The sequence below is a fragment of the Artibeus jamaicensis genome, unplaced genomic scaffold (assembly GCF_021234435.1).
Source record: "Artibeus jamaicensis isolate MK-2021 breed Jamaican fruit bat unplaced genomic scaffold, CSHL_Jam_final contig_64, whole genome shotgun sequence".
Lineage (NCBI taxonomy): Eukaryota > Metazoa > Chordata > Mammalia > Chiroptera > Phyllostomidae > Artibeus > Artibeus jamaicensis.
Genome location: NW_026521911.1, coordinates 1,189,984 through 1,210,376, shown reverse-complemented (window position 1 = coordinate 1,210,376; position 20,393 = coordinate 1,189,984). Strand labels below are relative to the sequence as shown.

At 60.2% G+C, this 20,393-nt stretch overlaps 2 protein-coding genes across 4 annotated transcripts; one reads left to right on the top strand and one right to left on the bottom strand.

The window, feature by feature from the left end:
* The first annotated feature begins 287 nt into the window (after positions 1-287).
* Positions 288-4,925, top strand: PHOX2A (paired like homeobox 2A). The gene is made up of 3 exons (XM_037135693.2): positions 288-647; positions 2,828-3,015; positions 3,873-4,925. The coding sequence occupies exons 1-3, from the start codon at positions 431-433 to the stop codon at positions 4,314-4,316; spliced, it is 849 nt and encodes a 282-aa protein (XP_036991588.1). The 5' UTR covers positions 288-430; the 3' UTR covers positions 4,317-4,925.
* On the bottom strand, positions 4,918-19,874 carry INPPL1 (inositol polyphosphate phosphatase like 1). Of its 3 annotated transcripts, none has more exons than XM_053670809.1 (29): positions 19,765-19,874; positions 18,488-18,908; positions 15,815-15,878; positions 15,573-15,723; positions 15,234-15,354; positions 14,871-15,011; positions 14,539-14,632; positions 14,342-14,431; positions 14,063-14,161; positions 13,797-13,947; positions 13,612-13,718; positions 13,197-13,299; positions 12,913-13,109; positions 12,486-12,603; positions 11,813-11,909; positions 11,503-11,641; positions 11,288-11,387; positions 11,102-11,190; positions 10,300-10,381; positions 10,083-10,172; positions 9,455-9,568; positions 9,230-9,318; positions 8,774-8,861; positions 8,534-8,689; positions 8,209-8,287; positions 7,973-8,116; positions 6,146-6,818; positions 5,758-5,891; positions 4,918-5,663 (listed from the first exon to the last, which is right to left on the bottom strand). In XM_053670809.1, exons 2-29 carry the CDS (start codon positions 18,667-18,669, stop codon positions 5,573-5,575), a joined length of 3,783 nt encoding a protein of 1,260 aa, XP_053526784.1. In that variant the 5' UTR covers positions 18,670-18,908; positions 19,765-19,874; the 3' UTR covers positions 4,918-5,572. The 3 variants fall into 3 exon arrangements, with proteins under 3 accessions (XP_053526784.1, XP_053526786.1, XP_053526785.1); XM_053670811.1 differs by having other exon boundaries at positions 7,973-8,113; XM_053670810.1 differs by lacking the exon at positions 19,765-19,874 and adding an exon at positions 19,632-19,720.
* Positions 19,875-20,393: the final 519 nt, after the last annotated feature.

Genomic DNA, 20,393 nt, shown 5'->3' with positions numbered 1-20,393 from the left:
GTCGAGACCTTCCGGCCCGGCACGAAGCGTGGACACCAAAGGTCTGGCCTGGTCTGGGGCGACAGGGAACCCCAGTCGTGGGGCCCCGCGCTGAACCTCCGGAGCCATCGGAGGGCGGCGGGGACCTTTCGGGGTGGGAGGTGGGGTCCGGGGCTGGGGGCGGGGCCTAGGCCTCGCGGGCCCCGCCCCGCCCGCTCGCCCCGCCCCCTCCGCGGGGTCCGGCGCGTTAAAAGGCGCGCGGGCCGCGCAGGGCTGCACTTGGCACCGCGTCCAGGTGGAAGGCGGCCGCGACGGGGCGGGCAGGCTCGCGGGCGCTCAGAGCCGGACGCAGGTCCTTGGCGTCTGGCGTTCGAACCCCCATCTCGACCCGCATCTGGTCCGGGACCGCGACCCCGACCCGGCCCGGCCCCCGTCCTCGTCCCCCGGGCCGATGGACTACTCCTACCTCAATTCGTACGACTCGTGCGTGGCGGCCATGGAGGCGTCCGCCTACGGCGACTTCGGCGCCTGCAGCCAGCCCGGCGGCTTCCAATACAGCCCCCTGCGGCCCGCCTTCCCCGCCGCCGGGCCTCCCTGCCCCGCGCTCGGCTCCTCCAACTGCGCGCTTGGCGCTCTACGCGACCACCAGCCCGCGCCCTACTCCGCAGGTGAGCCCAGCCCCTGCCCAATTCTCCCTCCAAATCTTGCGGAACTCCCAGCCCCTTCCCTACTTGGAAAGTGGTGAGATAGTCCTCTACAGCCGCCACCGTCCCTGGGGTCCTGGCCAAATCCTCCAATGCCCGACCGGGTCCCCAGACCCCCTGTAAGACAGGGTTACCCCAGGCAGAGCTGAACCCCACCCACTTACCCTTCCCAGCTACTACGTCCCTATCCCACGCTCTCAAAATCAAGGAGACAGACAGCTGGTTCAGCCGCAGGCCTCTTACCAGGCCCTCCGGTCGCCACCTGCAAAGACTGACCACCAAACCTCTCAATCCCAGATCCTTGGAAGATGCTCCAGGCTCAGTTTAATCAGAACCCCCATCCTTGTCATCTCCACCCCACTGCATGCCTGATCCCCAGCAAAGACCCTTACAGCAGCTGAGGTGCCCAGATGAAGACCTTCCTCGACTCCCAGAACCATCAGGTCCCTCCTGCCCATCCCACCTGTGTCCAAACCCTCTTCCACTACTGAAACCCAGTCCATGACTTGAAGAAAAGTGTGCCCGGGTCATTAAGCCACTTTCACTTTGCCGTTTCCCCTGGAGACTGCCCCAGCCAGAGTCCTGCAGAACCCAGAAGCTCCCCCTAAAGCCCCCAGGCCCCTTGATCCAAGTCCCCATCTGAACCCTCAGCCTCATGGAGCCTCCCCCATTCCTCCAATTACAGTCCACTCTGCCCCACCCAATCTCCTTGTCTCCTTCGTTCCTGGGAAGCCAACAGGGACCCAAGCAGAAGACTGGGGCCTGGGGGTGGGGGCAGGCAGGGATGGTGGGATGAGGACCTGGATTTGGAGAAAGGAGATCCGGAAGGATGGAGCCAGAATATGGAACAGGGATGGGGAGATTGAGTTCTCTGGGCCCGAGGCAGATGGAGAGCGGGGAGATGGAGAAAGAATACAGGGAGAAGGCACCAGAGAAATGGAGTTCTAAGGTGGGGAGATAGGGACAGGTACAGAACGATGTGAGCCGAGATGAAGAGATTGGGACACTGGGAGACAGTGAGGACATGGGGGGGGGGGCATGGGCTGGGGACATGGAGATAAGAACTAGGTGGTGCAGACAGGAAGTACGGGAGATGGGGACGAAGGAAGATGGAAACTGACGGGGAAGAGGGGGCTAGGATGTGGTCCTGGAGACAAGGGTTGGAGGAGACGGAGAACTAGGGAGATGGGACAAAGATGAAGGATATTGGGGACCCCTGGGAAATATGGAGACCTGACTGGGGGGTTGGAGAGAGGGGTGGGGAGACAGTGTCAGAAACAGACTGTGGGGCGGTGAGGACTGAGACAGGGTAGATGGGAGACAGGGATGGGAAGGGAGTGAGGCGGAAGGGTGGGACTGGCTTGGGGGTGTTGGGGCGCAGAAAGGGGTGCCTGGAAGGAAGAAGAAAGTCAGAGAGAAGATGGAGGAACCTGGGTGGGGAGAAAGGAGGACACTCCCAAAGGGCACCAAGAGAATGGCCCAGAAGGGGCAAGTTGGAAAGAGATGTGGATGATGCCATGAGGAAGAGAGGGGGACACCTGGAAGGGCCTGGGGTGTGAGATGGCGCTAAGGAACTGAGGCCTAGGGAGGAGAGAAATGGCGGGATAGAGGGGGCCACATCCCTACGTCTCGGAGAGCCCCTGGCAGGACTGGCAGTAGCCCCAAGCAGGGGAGTATCAGTCACCAGCCGGACCCAGGACCGCGTACAGGGAGCTGTTGAAACCTGATCGCCAGCCAAGGCCAGGGTGGGAGGGCAGGACCTGAACCGAGGCGGTCCGGGTGGAGGCGGGCACTCACTGAGGGAAAGACACGCTGATGGGAGGGTCGGGCAGGTTGCTGGACTGGCGGAAGGTGGACGGACCAGGGCGAGGGCCAATGACAGGTCGGCGGTCTTGACGGGAGGGTCCGATTCTGGTTCCCTCGCCGCTGCTTTTGCATCTCACTGTGCCCTGTCCGCCTTCACCCCTACCGGCTCCAGTAAGGGATAGCGGAGACTCTCCATCCGAGGCTGAGAGGACGAGGCCCGGGAGCCAGGCCGGGGGCGGGAGATGGAGAGCGATCCCCGTAGGGGCAGGACGCAGCAGGCTGAGCGCGGCCCCTCACGCTCGCATCCCGGTTGCTCCCCCTCCCGCGCACACCCGCAGTGCCCTACAAGTTCTTCCCGGAACCGTCGGGCCTGCACGAGAAGCGCAAGCAGCGGCGCATCCGCACCACGTTCACGAGCGCTCAGCTCAAGGAGCTGGAGCGCGTCTTCGCAGAAACTCACTACCCGGACATTTACACGCGGGAAGAGCTGGCGCTCAAGATCGACCTCACTGAGGCTCGCGTGCAGGTGCGTGTTTGCGCGCGTGTACGGGAGGGAGTGTGTGCTCGAAGAGGGCTGGGGTTATTGCCCCGCACCTGTGGGGCTGCGGGACAGGGGAGTGTCACAGGCGGAGGGCAGAGGAGATTCGCCGGGTAGGTCCGGGGCCAGGTGCAGGCGGCAGTGGTTGGGCAGGAGAGGACGGGCAGCCGGCAGGAGCCGCGGGAGCAGGACCGGCAGACCTGAGGCCCGCGGAGGAAGTGAGCTGGTCAGAGGCACGATTTCCCTTCGGTGCCCCCGGGAGGGCCGAGCGTTCAGAGTGGTGCTTGGGAGGCCAGAGCGGGTGCCGCAGGGGGCCCCAGGGCCCAGCCAGATGGAGTCGGGGGTAGCCAGGTGCCATCCCCAGCCCCGCGGCTGCGAGAAGCTCCAGAGCCTGGAAAGCCGGGCGCAGGGCGGAGGAGAGCCCCGTCTCGGGCGTCTGTCTTACAAGTCTGAGTACCGATGTCCGCTGGCCCGCCTTTACTGGAGAAAAAAGGTCTCTCCTGGTGCCCTAAGCCGCTCTCCGCCGCCCCCGGACACTCCAGGCGGGCACTGCGGAGCTTCTCGTGGGAGGGAATGGGGTGACAGGACCGTGGGGGAAGAGAAGAGCCGAGGCGGAGTCCCCTTCGGCGGGGTCCACGGGGGAGCGGATCCTCAGGGGAAGACCGACCCTAAGGACCTGGAGGAAGGGGCGCGTGGCGGGGGAGAAGCGCGGCGGGCAACGAGCTGAGAGGGGAGGGCAGAGGGGCCGCGTTCGGAAGCCCGGCGACCGCCCTGGCCCGGCCCCTTCCGGACCGAGTCTCACCGGCGCCTCGCGGCCCCGGGCCCACCGGCCCCTGTGCCCGCAGGTTTGGTTCCAGAACCGCCGGGCCAAGTTCCGGAAACAGGAGCGAGCGGCCAGCGCCAAGGGTGCGGCGGGCGCGGCGGGCGCCAAAAAGGGCGAGGCGCGCTGCTCGTCCGAGGACGACGACTCCAAGGAGTCCACGTGCAGCCCCACGCCCGACAGCACCGCGTCCCTGCCGCCGCCCTCCGCGCCGGGCCTGGCCAGCCCGCGCCTGAGCCCCAGCCCGCTGCCCGCCGCCCTGGGCTCCGGGCCCGGCCCGGGCCCCGGGCCCCAGCCGCTCAAGGGCCCCCTGTGGGCCGGCGTGGCGGGCGGCGGGGGCGGCGGGCCGGGGGCGGCGGAGCTGCTTAAGGCCTGGCAGCCGGCGGAGCCGGGGCCCGGGCCCTTCTCCGGGGTCCTGTCCTCCTTCCACCGGAAGCCCGGCCCCACCCTGAAGACCAACCTCTTCTAGCCGCTGGACCCCGGAGGCCCCGGGCTCGGCCCCAGAGACGCCCCTGCCCCCGCCAGACCGGACCGGTCCCTCCCCACCCGGCCGCCGGCCCGAAGGCCCGGCCCTCCCCACCTCCCGCCGTGTCTGACCCCGCGTGTGCCCACCCCGGGTCTGGAGACCAAGTCAGGGCCACCCTTGTCCTCGCCGCCCCCGCCCTGCGCGGCGCTTCTCGCCGGGAACCGCTCCCCCAGGGCGGCCCGGAAGCCCTCCCAGCACGTTTTTCTTTGGAAGCGGGACCGAGTAACTGCCCGTCCCTGCCAGCGCTGAACGGGAGGGCCCTCGAGGAGCAGCAGGCTCGGTCGTTCCCACCCTGGCGACCCCCCCAGGCCCGCCCAGGAAGGCCGGCAGCCTGCAGGACCCCGCCATTTGCCCCCCTGCTTCCTCCCACCTGGAAAGGAGTCTGGCGCGGAGGGGAAGCCCCTTAGAGTAGTGGAAGGGCTGCCAGGGCAGTGGGACAGAGGGGTTTCCTCCTGATTTTTCTGTTGTTGTTGTTGCTCTTTTCCTTTGAAAAACTTGTAATTTATTGAGGTGAGTTTTGCTCAATCCAAATAAAACTTAATTTATTGGAGACATCATGCTGGCAACCCCTCTGAGTTCCCAGGATGGGGACGGGCTGGCTGCCTGCAAGACGACAGAGGCTGCTACACACAGACCAGGAGACAGCGAGAACTATGCAAACTGGCACTTTATGGCAGAGATTGACCCCCCCCCCCCACCTCCAACAGGCCCCAATAATATTAACGTGATCACCCTCCCTAAACCCACAGAGAAAAGCTTAAATAAACCCCAGCCCGGTCCTGGGGCTGTTCCTTCATTTCCGGATGGACACCCCAGAGTGAGGGTTGGGGAGAAATCCTAGCTGCGCCCCTCTGGCTGTGGTTCAGGCCAGACAGAGGAAACAGTGGTGAAAGTGGGGACCCAGGTGTACCCAAATGGACCCCCGGGCACCCCTGAGGCTGAGAAGAGGGGTTCAGAAAAGGAAAGCACCAGAATAACCAGGGCATCTGATCTCTGGTGCCCGGGGTGTAAAGGACAAGGGTCAGGATGTCCTAATTAGGGCATTCCAAAATGACTGGGCAGCGGGGGACTCAGATCCCCAATAAATACGCAGAGAGGTACTGCCCCACCCCTCATAACTTTTCAACTCTGGGGCCACGTGTGTCTTCATTGGGGGAGGGAAGGGGTGCCAAATTCGCAGCTTCTCAGTGCCACCACTGTCACTTGCTGAGCTGCAGGGTGTCCAGAAGGAGGCGCTTGTGAGCCGGGTCCTGCACTCCAGCCTCCTCCAGGTCCTCCTCTGTGATGTCGCTGCAGGAAGGGGTAAGAGACTGGGAGATGGGCAAGGTGGTCCAGAGGGCCCATAGCTCCCCCTCACACCCCAGGGGGCCAGCCCCACCCTTACCTGAGAAACTCCAGGTCATCCCAGCCATTGTGCACCAGGCCCTCCTCATAGCGCTCCAAGCCGATGGCCCGCAGCCAGGCGCCCATGCCTGCCTCACCCATTCCGGGGGGCCGCCCGCTCTGCGGGCACGGGGCCTGAGGGAAGAGGGCATTTCAGGGGGAGCACTGAGGGTGCCCATATACACAGCACTGGACAGTCACATTCTACCACGTCATGGGATGGGGAAGGCAGGGAAGATCTGGGGCTCCATGTGTTCCCCAACTCCCCAGTGCCCAGCTCAGGGCAAAGGACACCATTGAGTGCTGCATGGTGGAGTACAAGAGGACCACAGTCCATGGGCAAGCACACAGCTCAAGTACACACAGCCAGCCACCCCCGGTGCACACACCTCTTCTGCCAAGTCCTCCTGGATACTCTCTCGGATGCGGGGTGGTGGGAAGCTGAGAGGCCGGCCGTAGTCTGAGGGCAGCCCCCTGGGGGGCTGCAGCTCCAGGGGGCCTGGCAGGAGCGCCGAGCGGCCAGGCCCTGCAGGAGCGTAGTCCACTTCACTCAGCGTCTTGGCCATCTGCAGCACCGAGCAGGAGCGATCGTCCCCGCTGGTTACCTCCCCCAAGAAAGTGTTGGTGGGTGAGGGGCCTGGGGGCAGTGGAGGTCTTGGATGGGCTTTGGGAGGTGGTGGGCCACGGGCCTCACCCCCACCTCGGCCCCGGACCACTGGCCCTGGCAGAGGGTCCAGGCCTGGTGGCAGGAAGATGGCTGAGTCCGGCAGTGGCGGGGGCGGAAAGTCTGGAGGGGGCAGTGTGCCCCCCGACTCCTCATCAGACGAGCTCCCCTCTCCCACACGGGGTGGCCGGTGGCGCCCGAGCTGTAGAGCAGGTACTGTGATGGCCACCTTGTTCTTGGTGGCAGATGGGACAGGGGCCCTGGCAGGTGGAGGTGGCTCTGGTGGCAGCAACTGGTGCGGGACCCCTTCCAAGACGTAGTAGGCAGGGTTATTGAAGCTGTTCTTGGGTGGGGGAGCTGCCACCCCTTCAGGCTCTGGAGCCCCCTCTGGCTTCAACCTGGGTGGGGGAGCAGGATCACTAGGTAAGGACACAGAAAGGCCAAGTGAAGGCAGTGGGTGCTGTGGAAGGAAAACCCAGCTAGGAATCCGTGAGCGAGGTGCCCAGGCCCGGACCTGCACGTGACCTAGAGCACAGCACTCTCCTTCTCTGGCCCTTGCTGCCCTTATCTCTAAAATCAGCAAACAGAAAGAGCTGAAAGAATAACTCCTAAACTTCCACGTCTCACTCGCTGACAGTCTCAGATCTCTTGACTTTGTAACTTTGAAACCTGTGCTTCAAGCAGTGAAAGCAGGTGCCAGAAGGCAGGGCAACACAGGCCTGTAATGAGAATGACCAGCCCAGTTTGGAAAAACCACTGGAGGCATCTGAGGCCGATGTAAGGAGGCATCTTACTCAGGAATGCAGGGTAGTTTTACACTACCCTGGCAATGAAACCACGACATCCGCTAACAGCTGACAATGAGTGAAAAAGCACCACCCTGGACCTACGAGTGTTTACTGAAGTTCAAGTGACAAGTGGGTGTAATTAAAAGGCAAGCCTCACTTGCCTGAAGTCCGAGGCACAGAACGCCAGCCCCCCAGGGGTATTAATAGTCACTGCATGGAAAAGAAGTTTCCTGGCCTGTTAAGTTTGGAAAACCAAGTCAACAGAGTTGAAAAAGGGTTTCCTTCTGGTCCACATGCTCAGAGATTTTGCTGATGCTAAGGAGTACTGGGAATATCTATGAACAAAATCTAGCAAGAACCGTTCCGCAGACTCCTTTGACCGCAAACCCATTTCCAGGGTGCGTACTTTGTAGGTCGGTGCTCCGCTGAAAGCGCAGGCGGAAGTCCCGAGCTGAGGCCTGTGCCTTCTCTGCTCAGAAGGCTCACACTAATTCTGTTTACGTGGAGAGAGCTGTTGCAGAAACAATTTCTAATTCTACCTTTTAGGGCAGAACTGAGAGGAAAGGCTGACTCTGCTCACTATGACTCAGAGAGCCACACCTAAGGGAGGCCAGCCTGGCTAGAGTGGCCACGGGCACCGGGCCCTGGCACCTCCAGCCATGGGGTGGCAGGGCACCCAAGCAGCAGACAGTCCCCAGGCGGGCCCTGAGCTAAGCATAGGGATGGGTAAAGTGGGGTAAGGAGATGATGGGTTCTTCTCTCACCTGGGGGTCAAGGGCTCCTCCCGGGGAGCAGCTCGAGGTGGGGCTGGTGGCCTCCCAGTTGGTGGTGGTTTCTCAGCTTCTTCAAATAACTTGGACAGCGGGCAGGAGGCCTCTGTGGGGGCTGGCTTTCGGCTCCCTGACCTGCTAGGGGTGCGCAGGGCAGGAGAGGTGATACAGGGGCTCCCCAAAAGCCCCCAGCATCCCTTAACATGACACCCAATACAGTGCCAGCTCACCTGGGCTCCTGGCTGCCTCGGGACACAGAGGGAGCTTTGCTCTTTGCTCCTGCCTCGTCCTTATCAATGCTGATCCACTCTGGGGGAGAAAGGGAAAGGCGACTCAGAGGGGACCCGGGGTCCTGGGTCCCAGATACCTACTGACCTTCCAGCCCCTTCCCAGCTACTCCTCAGGGCAGGCCCACTCCCAGTCGTGGCTGCAGAACTCCCAAATATTATATTCCAGGGATTCCAACATGCCCTCCCCGCACCCCAGTCCTTCCCTCCTGGGCCAGCCCACACCACCTCATGTCAGGCCCCACACCCCTCCCAATGGAGCCCCTACCGTAAAGTCGCTCACGGGTGCCCAGGCGCTCAGTGGGCACCCGCACCTTCATGGAGCCACGGATGTTGCCTGTCTCCTCGCCGCGGTGGGACAGGAAGGTCAGGAACTGCTGGGCTGTGCTGCCGATCATGGACTTGAGTGCCACCACGCACTCCCCTGAAGGGCAAACCAACACACTGCCAAAGCATTCTAGGCCCCACCTCGCTTCCTGTGCTCCTTGGTATCCCCCCAACTCCTCACCATAGGATTCATAGCCATCCATGGACTTGACTGTGAGCAGGAGGTGCTGGTCCTGCAAGTACTCGATGTCAGCCAGAATTGGCTTGAGCTGGGGAGTGGAGAGGCACAGTGAGGAGCAAAGCCCCCACCAGCCCCTCCTGCCTGACACCACTCACCCCACCCCCAGGCTGGTGCATCATCGCTCCCACTCAACTCAGCCACCTCGGGAAAGGTCCCAGATCCTTAACTAGAAGACACAACCCTGCAGGGGCCTTTCAAAGAACTCAACGGCATTGCAACTCATTCATTCATTAAACAAATGAATGAACTGTAAACTGGTCCCGTACCCCCCCAAATGAAGCAAACACCCTCCCTCCACTCATGCCCATCCCCACCCTGAGGTGTGCACATGCGTGCATCTGCCGATCCCCAGTCTCTGCCCTCACCCACAAGCCCAGGCCCTGCCTGCAGCCTCACCGTGGGCAGCTGGCGTGACGACCACTGCACTTTGAGGAAGTTGATGTTGTCACTGCTCTGGGCATCATTCTCGAAGCTCTTCTTGTACTCTGGGGTGGAGGCGAGAAACACCCGGCTGAGTGCCACCTCCCACGTACCCTTCCCCCTAACCGGGGGCCTCACTGCTCTGCATACCTCTGGCCTCCCCCGTCCCTTGGCCCACTCCAGCCCCAGGCCCCTTCCGACCTTCCAGGCAGGTGGAGTAGAACTCAATGAAGAACTTGGTGCGGCTGGCCGTTTTCACAATGGCCTCAATGCTCTCAAACTCAATGTAGGCCTGGTCTGAAGTCTTTGAGAGCCCTGAGGGGGAGAGGGAGGAAGGCAGACAGGAGGGCTGAGAGGGTGACAGGAGGAGCAGGACAGAGAGACTGGGCCCGGGGACAGGAAGTCAGGGGCCCTGGCAGAGCAGGAGGGAAGGCCAGGAGCGGCCCCCCTAGTCCCAGGGAACCAGGAGGGAAACGCCAAAGCCCAGGCCCTGGACAGGGGCAGGCAGACCACCCGAGGATGAGAGGCCATCGAAAAAGGCGCTGGGGGCCAGAATGCCTCGGGGATTGCCTGCCAATAATGCACCCCACCAGGCACATGCAGGGGCACACACGTGGCTCCAGGCAGACACGAACACACATACACACGCTCATGGGCATGTACTTCTTACAACAACCCAGGCACACAGACACCCTCAAAATCTTCTTCAGAATCGTTCCTGCATGTATGTGTACATGCACACGTATGTTCAAACCCATGCATATCCCCGGCCCCCACCTGTGCCTACCCAGATGTACACCACATCCACAAGCACATCCAGAACAGTCACCTTTCTTGGAGATGAACTGAGAGGTTACTCCAACTTCAAATGTCCCAAACACAGGGGAGTGGTCACTGGTGACAATATCGTCGGTGCAACCTAGGGAGGGGGATAGGTACAGGGGCTCAGGGGAAAGCTCTTCACCCGGTGCTCCCCTCAAAGCTGGAGCAGAGTCAGGACAGTGGCCACCCGGGATCGCCCATCACCCTGTCTGTGTGGCTCTGACCGTAGGAATTGCAGATGATGTGGGTCTCAGGGTAGGATTTCCAGAGAATCCGGTCACACCATGAAGGCACGTTGGTCCGGACCTGGGACGAAGGCAGCATGGTCAGGGCCGACAGCTGAGGTTTGCCCGGTGCAAGCCTCTCGCACCCCCCCCCCCCCGCCAACGTGGCCCCAGGCCTTTTCCCTTGGGTCCTCACAGCACCAAGTGTCGCCCCTACAGCCTCAGAGGGGTCACAGGCACTGGAGGGATAACTACAGAGGTCTACACCCTTGACCCCATAAACAAATCTTATTTTTTTTTAAGATTTTATTTATTTATCTTTAGAGGGGAAGGAGAGAGGGAGAGAAACATCAATGTATGGTTGCCTCTAGTGCATATCCTGCACAGAACTGGCCTGCAGGGAACTGGCCTGCAACCCAGGCATGTGCCCTGACTGGGAATCAAACCGCGATTGTCTGGTTCACAGGCCCGTGCTCAGTCCACTGAGCTACACCAGCCAGGGCCAAATCTTATTTTTTAAAAAAGGTTTTACTTATTTTCAGAGAGAGGGGAAGGGAGGAAGAAAAAGAGAAAATGAAACATCAATGAGCAAGAGTAACATCAACTGGCTGCCTTTTGCATGCACCCAACTGGGGGCCTGGCCTGCAACTGAGTCAGGGCCCTGACTGAGAATCAAATCAGTGACCCTTTGGTTCGCAGGCTGCCACTCAGTCCACTGAGCCACACAGCCAGGGTTCCACAAACACTCTCGATTCACCGCAGCCCTCAAAGTCTCCTAAGACTCCCTGTTGTCCTCACTCACCCCAGTTGGTTTCTGCTTGTGCCAAGCGTAAGTGTCCCGGGAACCCCGCTCGTAGCGGTAGGTGGGCGGGAAGGAGATCTCCTCCTCACCTAGAGAAGGCGGGGGCCAGGTTGGGGTCAGGGAGGGGTGAGGGCTCAGGGATATGACATCTCTGGCCCTCAGCCTTCCTACTGGGCCCACACTCACTGAATCGAAGGAAGACCTTGTGCTTTTCCCGCTCCAAGTTGAGCTGGTCTACCCGGAGCAGGGGCTCAAACTCCTTCCTGCTGATGTAATTCAGGATCTCCTGGGGTGGGGATGCAAAGGCTGGAGACTTTCCCCTGAGCCAGAGCCAGAGGTGAGAGCCCACCTGACCCCCCGTCCAGACACCCTACCGGCCACCCTCCGGGTCCTGCCTGCACCTGGATATCCATATCCAGGCGGTAGTTGAGATCCCCAAACCAGAAGAGGTGAGTGAAACGCAGAGAGATGTCAAAGGCATTGAGCTGGCGGTCGCCCAGAGAGAGCAGCCGGAGAATGTCCAGGTAGTTCTGGTTCCGCCTGGACAGAGGAAGGTCAAGGATAGACAGAGGGGCCTTGAGTTAGGATAGGGCAGACGGAGTCTCTGGAGATAGGGATATAAGTGGGCCATGGACTAGGCTACGGGAAAGGGAATAGCTCTCCGGTGAACAGGGATGAGGGTGAAGAGACTTTCAGAAGGTATCCCCTCACCGGGCAGTCTTCTCATTTCCCGAGGTGAGGTGGCAATTCACAAAGCCAAATGAAGTGCCATTGAACATGAACGAGACACCCACAGCCCCCTTGTTTCCTGTCAGGACAAGAAAAAAGGCCCAAGTCACCTTCAAAGAGCTCCCAGCTCTCCCTTCTGCCCATTGAAGCAGCAGTGGGAAGGTTCTCCCAAGTCCTCTACCCCCGCCCCCGTGCTAGAAAACAGGCAAGCCCCTCAACACGCATCCACACCTTCCCTGGGGACCCCCACGGGGCACAGTCTATCTGGACAGCCCGAGTCTGTCTGCATGTGTGAGCAGAATCCCTGCAGATACAGGAATCCCAAGGGTGATCCTACAGATTCCGGGCAGATTTCACCCTGGAGGAGCTCTGGACTGCAAACCGATATACCTGGGTACCATGCCAGGCTTCATCAAGTACTAGCTGTGACTTGGGACAGGTCACTCTGGGCCTGAGTTTTATCGTCTATGAAATGGAGGTCATTATCCTGGCCTGCCTTCCCGATGGGGACAGAAGAGATTTAGAGCATGAACACACTTTATGAAGTTCAAAGAGTTCTACATAGAGAAAAGTTGAGACCACACAGAATGGGGAGATACTGGGCTATAGCGGAAGCAGAAGGTGTGGGCAGTGGGACCCCGCCCACTCTGCTCACCCAGGGTGTTGGCAATCCCAGTCTTCACGCTGGATGTGCTGACGTGACTGATGCGGTTCTCGTGCTCTGGCTTAACCAGCACAGCCACCTTGATGTTCCACAGCGACTGCATGGCAATCTGGGGGGCGGGCACAGAGTCCCCTCTGTCCAGAGCTCAGCCACTGTTGGCAAGCCCTCCCCACCAGCCCACACAGCACACTGTTCTAGCAGGCACAGGACAGGAAGACCTGCTATCTTTTTTCTGAGGAGCCAAAGAGAAACACCCTCCCGTGGCATGAAGGACTCAGGTTACTTCTCCTAAAGGACAGTCCCATGGACCAGAAGAACAGCTAGTTGTGTTCCCCAGGGACACCATAATGTCAAGGAGGGTAGTTTGGGGTGGTGTGGTGTGTGAGGAGAGGGGACAGGATAAGATGACCCCCCTCACCGGGCGGTAGTCCAGATCTGTGAGCTCCTTGAGGCCCCCGCGTAGCAGGTCCAGCCATTCTCGGTCACCCACCGAGTTCTCCTGGGTCCCAAAAACATAGATGTCATGGGGTATGGCCACTGTGACCTCATCCAGGGTCTTCCCCAATCCCTTCGATGTGAACCAAGATGTCACATTTTTCGGAGGTGGCACACTTCCTGGAGGTGGAGGGGATGGGGAGCTGTCAGGCCCCTGCTCTGGGGCCACTTCCCCCTCCCACCTCGGCCCCCGCCCCCAGGCCTCACCCATGTTCCAGGTGCCTATGAAGACAGAGATCATGTCAGGCTCATCCTGCTTTGAGTGCTTGTTCTTCATGAGCTGCAGCAGCTGGCAGAAGGCCTCCCGCTTCTGGTGGGACAGCAGCCAGTCAGAGGCAGGTGAGCAGCCAGGGAACCCCCACTCCAGGGTTACCCTTCTAGGTAGATAGCAGGTACCATGGAGGGAGGGATCATGCCTGTCTGGTTTGCCACTATAGAACTCGTGCTTAGTAATACTCATCGAATGAGTATTTAAATCTACCCTCAGGCCACCCACTCTCCCACACACACTCTCTGCCCTGTCAGACCCAACTTGTGACACGCCTGCATCACGTGTCCTTTCTGTTCCCATCCTGTGAGGTCTCCTGCCGTCCCCAGTGGTGTGGCCCAATCTGCTGCTCACCCGGGCACTGACGAAGATGAAGTCCTTGCGCTGTGTCCGGTCTTTCTCCTTCTCAAACACAACGCCCAGCTTGTTCTGGACACGCTGAGACTTAATGAGCTGGCGAACTAGGAGATGGAGAATGGGCCATACTGGTTTGTGTTCTGAGGCCCTGCCCACCCCTCCCAGGTCAGGCCCTGGCTTACTGCGGTCATGCGTGAAGGTTGTCCAGTCCTCCTGCGAGTCTCGCTGTCTCCGCAGCAACACTAGCCGCCCGCCCTCCACATCCACGCTCAGTGTGAACTTCTGCGACTTCCCAATCTTGGTCAGATCACCCAAGGTCACATCCAGCTTTACCTGCAGGTCGAGAGGTAAGAAAATACTGTAAAGGCCTCGGGACAGGCAGCAACCCCTTCACCTCCAACTGTCCTTTGAGCCATGAGGCCCCGACTGGTGCCCCCCTGCCATGTACCTCAAAAGCTTGCACAGGGATGGTCTTGGCCTTACGTGTGCATGGCTGCAGCGGAGCCGGGGGTGCTGTGGAACTTATGTCCTGTAGGGCCTTCAGGGCCTGGAGGAAAAGGGCAGGGCAAGGTCAGGGAACAAGGGAGGGCAAGGGACAAGGTCAGAAGGCAGCAGCTAGGAGGGGCACGATTGAGGTGAGGTCAGTACTAAAGATTCAGGGCTGAGATCAGGTGGGTCAATGCGAGTGGTCAGGGACTGGTAGGTGAGGGGGCAGAGGTCAAGTCACCTTCTTCTGGATGCCTGACAGGAAGTCCTTTAACACGGAGAGCTTCAGCACCAGGCTCTCCAGTTCCTGTTCCCCAGTCTGTGGTGGGTTCTACAGTGAGAAAGAATAAGGCTTGTACATGACACCACCATAAAGAGGGTCCCCAACTCAGCCCCAGAACATGAACCCATTCCCCAAAGATGTCCCTCCACTCCCACCTGCTGCTGCAAAAGGCGGGTCACCATGGGCGAGCTCTGTTGGTCAAACACCTTGGACAGAATTTCCAGGCCAGACAGGACCTTATCCACCTCACTAGGGGGGAGACATCAGGTCAGAAGAACTCCCCACCTCAATCCAGTTACAGGGAAGGGGGGCTTCAGCCTCTACCATGAGGACACAAGGGTTCAGGTGAGGAAAAGTCAGGAGGTAATGACTGGTTGCCTGTTCAGCACCAGAGGTCAGAGGTCCAGGTATCCGTGCAGCTAGGGGCAGCCGGTGAGGAAAGGTCAGAGGGAAGGGTGCAGTGCATGGTATCAGACGTCCCAGGTACCTGTGCAGCCTCCGGCATGAGGTGGCGAGAGTGCGGGTGAGGTGGGGCAGGTTGCTGGCTCCGCTCCGAACAGCCTCCAGGTCCAGCCCGTAGCTGCCCTTCAGGTACTCGTGTGAGACAGTGCTCAGCCCATTGGGAGCACTTTGGGGAGGGGTCAAGAAGTCAGTAGAAGCCTTGCTGGCCTTGTCTCGGCACCCCTAATCCTACCCCCAGAGGAGGCAGTGCTGGCGACGACCAGAGTGCCACGGATCAGGGTGTCTGTCTCTGGGGCCGAGATGGGAGAAGGGCCCCAGAAGTGGGTGGGGACACAGTTCTCAGAGGAGTAAGGGACTTCCTACTCAGTGCAGGGGGCTGGCATCTTACCTCTCAGCAGCTGGAGTTGCGGGGGTCTCAGGGGCTGGTTGGGGGCTGCTGGGCCCCACAGAGGCACAAATGGTGGTAGAGCCAGAGCGTGGGGGCAGCGGGGGCTTCTCATCCTCCCCATCTGTGGACAGGGGTCAGTGGGGCATCTATTTGGGCCTGCCACCCTCAGTGAAGTATGGGGGAATGCCGTGGTGATCACAAGCTCCCATGGAAAGTGGGGGAAAGGGCCCTGGCATCGTGGCTCTGGGGAAGGCAGGTTGAAAAAATGGGATGGGAAGAAGCAGGTAGGATTTGAGCATGGGGTAGGGAAGGGACTGCACACTGCACTCCGTGTGGCACCTGAGGCATCGCGGTCATCTGGTGGGTCTGGCTCTCGCTCCCGCTCCACGGGCAGCAGCAGGGCACACACGAGGCCCTGGTTGGGCTGGGCGTACAGGCCAATGAGCTCGCCCAGGGTCTGGAAGCGGCGCACAGGCACACCCTGCGAGGTCTAGGGCCACCAAGGGTGGGAGAAGGGTCAGCCAGCCAATCCCAAGTCACTGGCTGGAATCAAAGTCAGGAGTCAGGGTCCAAGCTCCTACCTGCACAGCCAGGAAGTCCTCCCCATCAGGTAGAATTCGATAGGTGTGCACATGTTTCTGATACCTGACAGCAAGGCAGACGTCAGAATCTGTCACTCCCAGGCTAGCATCTAAGCCCCAAAGTACCTTCTCCTCTTGCCCCTGGGATCAGCCCCCTGCCCTTTCAGCTTGGCTTCCCTAAAACCATTTCCTCAGGCTACATAGGGTTAATGATGGGGCTAGTCCACCTCCGTCCTGCTAGTGTCACCAACAAGCAAGAATCCCCACCCCCCCTCCCAGACCTACACAGTCTCCACAAGCAACAGGCAGCTCTTTTGTGGCCTCCACAGCTGTCTAAACAGCCCCTCTGGGCTCTGGTACCAGTCTGGGCCCCCCGCCAGATTAAGAGTCCTCAGAAGCCTGGGTAACCACTGTTTGCATGCATGGGTGATGTGCTAACACACATGTGCCTGCTGTCTGTGTTTATGTTGGTGTCTAGCTTTGCTGAAGTTGGCTGTGTCTGGGGCAGTGTCACTGGAGAGTGTAGGGGAATCATCCTAAGGATTTCTACCCCCTTTCCTAAACACCAAGAAATTGGGATCACCTAACGGGCCTCCTATGGTAGACCCAGGCCTCTAGGAGCCCCAAACTGAGGGGCAAGAGAGGTGCTGACAGATGGCAGCAACAGCTGAGCAGGTGACAGCTGAGCCAGGCCTGGGTGGCGCAGGCCATACTCAGTGGGGCTGAAAGACTCTCTGTAGCCACACCTCGGAGCAAGCTTGCCTGAGGGAGTCAGCCAGGCTGTGTGTATTGGGAGGAGTGGGTGTCAGCACCAAAGAGGACCAAATGCCTGTTTGAGAAGACCCCACATGTTGGCCACAGGGCTATCCCTTCTCCTCAAGTAGGCCCCCTCTGAGGGCTCTTCTGGCTGCCAACCAGACAGAAGCCATGCAAGTATCTGTGTGTGACTGGGTATGTTGGTTTGTGGACTGTGGGCCTCTGTTCTAACAATAGCAGCATCCCATTAACTGAGCCCTGTCTCTGTGATAGGACAAGTGCTTAGTATGGATGTGACCTCACTTAATCTTCACCTTTTGAGGTAGAGAAAAGGAAACTAAGGCTCACAAATGAAAAGTGATTCACCTAAAGTCACAAAGCAAGTAAACAACAAAGTTTAAAGCCAGGACAGAAATGTGGGTGTGTGCACAGGTTAGCAAGTGCGGTCCTGACTGCCCACTCCTGGGCTTCTGAAATGCAAGGAGTAGCCAGAGTCAGCTGGCAAAGCTGAAGTACCCCCCAGAGACCCTCACCCCACCCATCTCCTCTCCTGGTGATGGAGCCGGGATTCTTCCCCTCCTGCGATAATAACTGTTCTTCACCCAGACACAGGCCCAGCTGTCCCCCTCCCACTCAACAGCTGACCCAACACCTGCCTCCCTCTCTTCCCTATTAGGTGGTGTGTCCCAGAGCGGGCTGGGAGGCAGGGCTCTAGGATATTCATCTGCTTAGGCTGCTCCTCTTTAGTCTTCCTGGCTGAGCCTTGGGTTCACTGCCTACATCAGGGTTTCTCAACCTCGGCACTATTGAGGTTTCGGACCTCATAATCCTCTATTGTGACGGGCCATCGTGTGCTTACAGAATAGTCAACAGCATCCCTGGCTTCTGTGCACTAGATGCCAGTGGCACCAACCAAAAAAATGTCTCTGGACATTGCCAAATGTCCACTGAGGGATAAAATCAACCCCAATTGAGAGCCACTAGCCTAAGCTAATGAACCCCCCAGAGATGTGAAGAGAACAGAGGGAGAAGGGACAGAGGGATAGGGGTCTGAGAGAGCTCGTAGGGCTAAGAAACACAACTAGATATAAACGAAGAAACCCTGTGGCTTCCCACTCACCACCTCCCACTCCCGAGGCCCCAGGAGCCCAGCCAGTGTCAGAATGAGTGGTGTGCGGAGCAACTCAGGGAGATTCTAAAACTCAAAGGGCAAATTCACCCCAAAACCCCGCTATGCATGGCTGATGGGTACAGGCACAGGACCAGGCCCCCTCAGAGAGCTGCCAAGTCTAGCCCTGTACTCAGCACCCACAGCTCAGGGTTAGGGCAGCTGGGAGCCAGGGCACACACACTCATTTATACATAAAGTAATGGCACGCCCTATAGAGCCTCACCCTCTTCTCCTCAACGTCACCCTGCCTCCCAGCCCCAGTCCCACACAGCCAGGCAAGCCCCAACCTCAGTTCTGGGGGCACGGCAAGGCCCCCTGAGGGAGCTGCGGACCATCCTCACACATCCCTTCAATCCCTCTGGCCCCAGTTCCAACTATGCCTGCCTCTCAGATACCCAATGTCTGTTTAAAGGGCACTGCACACAACCATGAAACGCACATCCTCACCCCTCCAGCTCCTTCTACCTGGACGGTGCCTGAGGGGGTTTGCCAGAGACTCCTTGCACTTCTCCCCGCTTACAGCCACCCTGGCAGCAGGACGGCACTGACTCTGCTTCACCATCCCAGAAAATGCCTCCGAGACACACAGCAGGAAGGAAGTGCTCCCAGCATCCTTTCTCCGCTTTAGCATAAAGCCAAGGCCCCACTCTGGGGGGCGCTGGCGTCCCATTGTCCCAAGCCCTCCCGGTACACTCAAGGAACCCCAGACTGTGCCCCCGCCCGCCCAGAGCCCCAGCGCCACTCACAGGACGCAGAGCGCGAAGGCGCCTGCCACACTCTCGCTGTCTCTGACCAGGAAGCTGCCATCGCGGCCTGCCCGGGCCAACAGTTCCTCGGCGGCAGCGCGGCTCAGGTCTCGGTGGTACCACGCAGGGGCCGGGCTGCCCAGCGCTCCCCCCGGCCCCAGCGCCCCGCAAGCAGAGGCCATGGCCGGCTCAGGGCTTAGCGCCGCCCGCGCCCACCGCCCCGCGCCATACCCCGGCCCGCAAGGGGCAGGGGCAGGGGCAGGGGCTGGGGCTGGGGCTGGGGCTGGGGCTGGGGCTGGGCCCGGGCCGTGGGCCTGAGGATCGACGACCGGGCCCAGTGGGGGGATCCGGGCACCGCTCTCCGCTGCGCAGCCCGCCTAGTTTGCCGTGCAGCCGTCGCCGCCTGCAGCGCCGGCCTCAACTTGAAGAGAAAGAAAAGTTTGTTCAGAGGCGGCGGGGGAGGGGCAGGAGCGGAGCGCAGAGCTGGCTGCCTGCCTCGGCCTCCTCCCCCTCCGCTTGGCCCACCGCCCCGACCGCCCCTGCCCCAAGCTCTTCCCCGCGGTGTTGATGCCCCCTCCCCCCCGCATTCCCGCCGGACTCCGGACTCTCCAAGTCCCACAAGGATCCTACCCCGCCATCAGCACCCAGATGAGCTCCAGCCAATACCCCTAGAGACGCCTAAATCTCCTCATCTCGCGCCCCAACAATTCAGGGAATCCCCATTCCCTGAGAACGAGTTTCCTTCAATGATCGCACTATGACCCCTAACTCCTATAGACGTCTGATTCCATCCCCAATCCTTTTCATTCGGTCTCTCCTATAGCCTTGCAGAATCGAGTTCCCAAAACCCAAGAAGGACCCCACGATGAACTTCCTCCCATCCCTCTCCCCATCATCCAAGCAGCCCCGACCCCCAACTCCCATGAAATCCTGCCTCCTTTAGACCTGAACCCCAAACTCCACTGGGTTCAGCCCCCTACAGATCCCGTGAGGCGATCCCCTCCACAGAGATCCGATCCCCCACAAACCCCCAGACGACGTCCGGTGTCCTCAAAACCCCATGTACCGTCCCTGGTAGCCCCTCTCAGCCTGGGCAGAGCCCTTCCCCCTTCTCAGCCAAGTTCGCTGGCACCATCCACCATACCCGCAGGCCCGAGCCTTGAGGGGTTCACAGTCCGAGACCAGGCCTCCTCTTGCCCGTCTTGGAGAAAGTTCCCTCAGGCCCATGGGCTCCCAACCTCTCCCCAGAGCCGCGGCCGCCGCACGCAGACCCTCACCTCCTGGGCTGCTCGATGCCCCCTTCCCGAGGGAAGCGGCCCTAGTCTCTCAGCGGCCACTTAAGATGGCCATCCTCTGCCGCCGCACACCGCCCCCCCTCGGCTCCCGCCCCGCCCGCCGCTCCGCCCCCGCGGCTCTCAGCAGAGCCCGGGGTAGCACCCGCGCCCCGCCTCTCCGGGCCCAGCGTCCGGATCCTGGAGCCGCTGACCCGCCTTGTGACCTCGAGCAAGTCACTGCACCAATCTGAGCCTCCCCTTCCCGCTCTGTAAAATGGGGTTAATGTTATGAGGGCAGATTCTCGGCACAGGATCTCTGCTTGTAAAGCTCTCGGCACAGGGTCTGGCATCCACTAGACGCTCCCGAACGGCGGCTATTTTTATTATTAATTAAGGAGTACCAAAGGTGACAGCTGTGTAAACTGTAAAGTGCAGCGGCTGAAGGGACGGGTATTATTAGCACCCGCCCCCGCCCCAGCTACTCCCTCCAAGTCAACAAACTTCAGCCTTTGTAGGCGGGACGCTGAGTAGGGAGCTCCCCAAACCCAGTCTCTAGGACAACCCCGGACTCCTTCCCCTTCCCCGCCCGATAAGCAACACCAACGGGGGGGGGGGGTCGAAAGCCCGCAGGG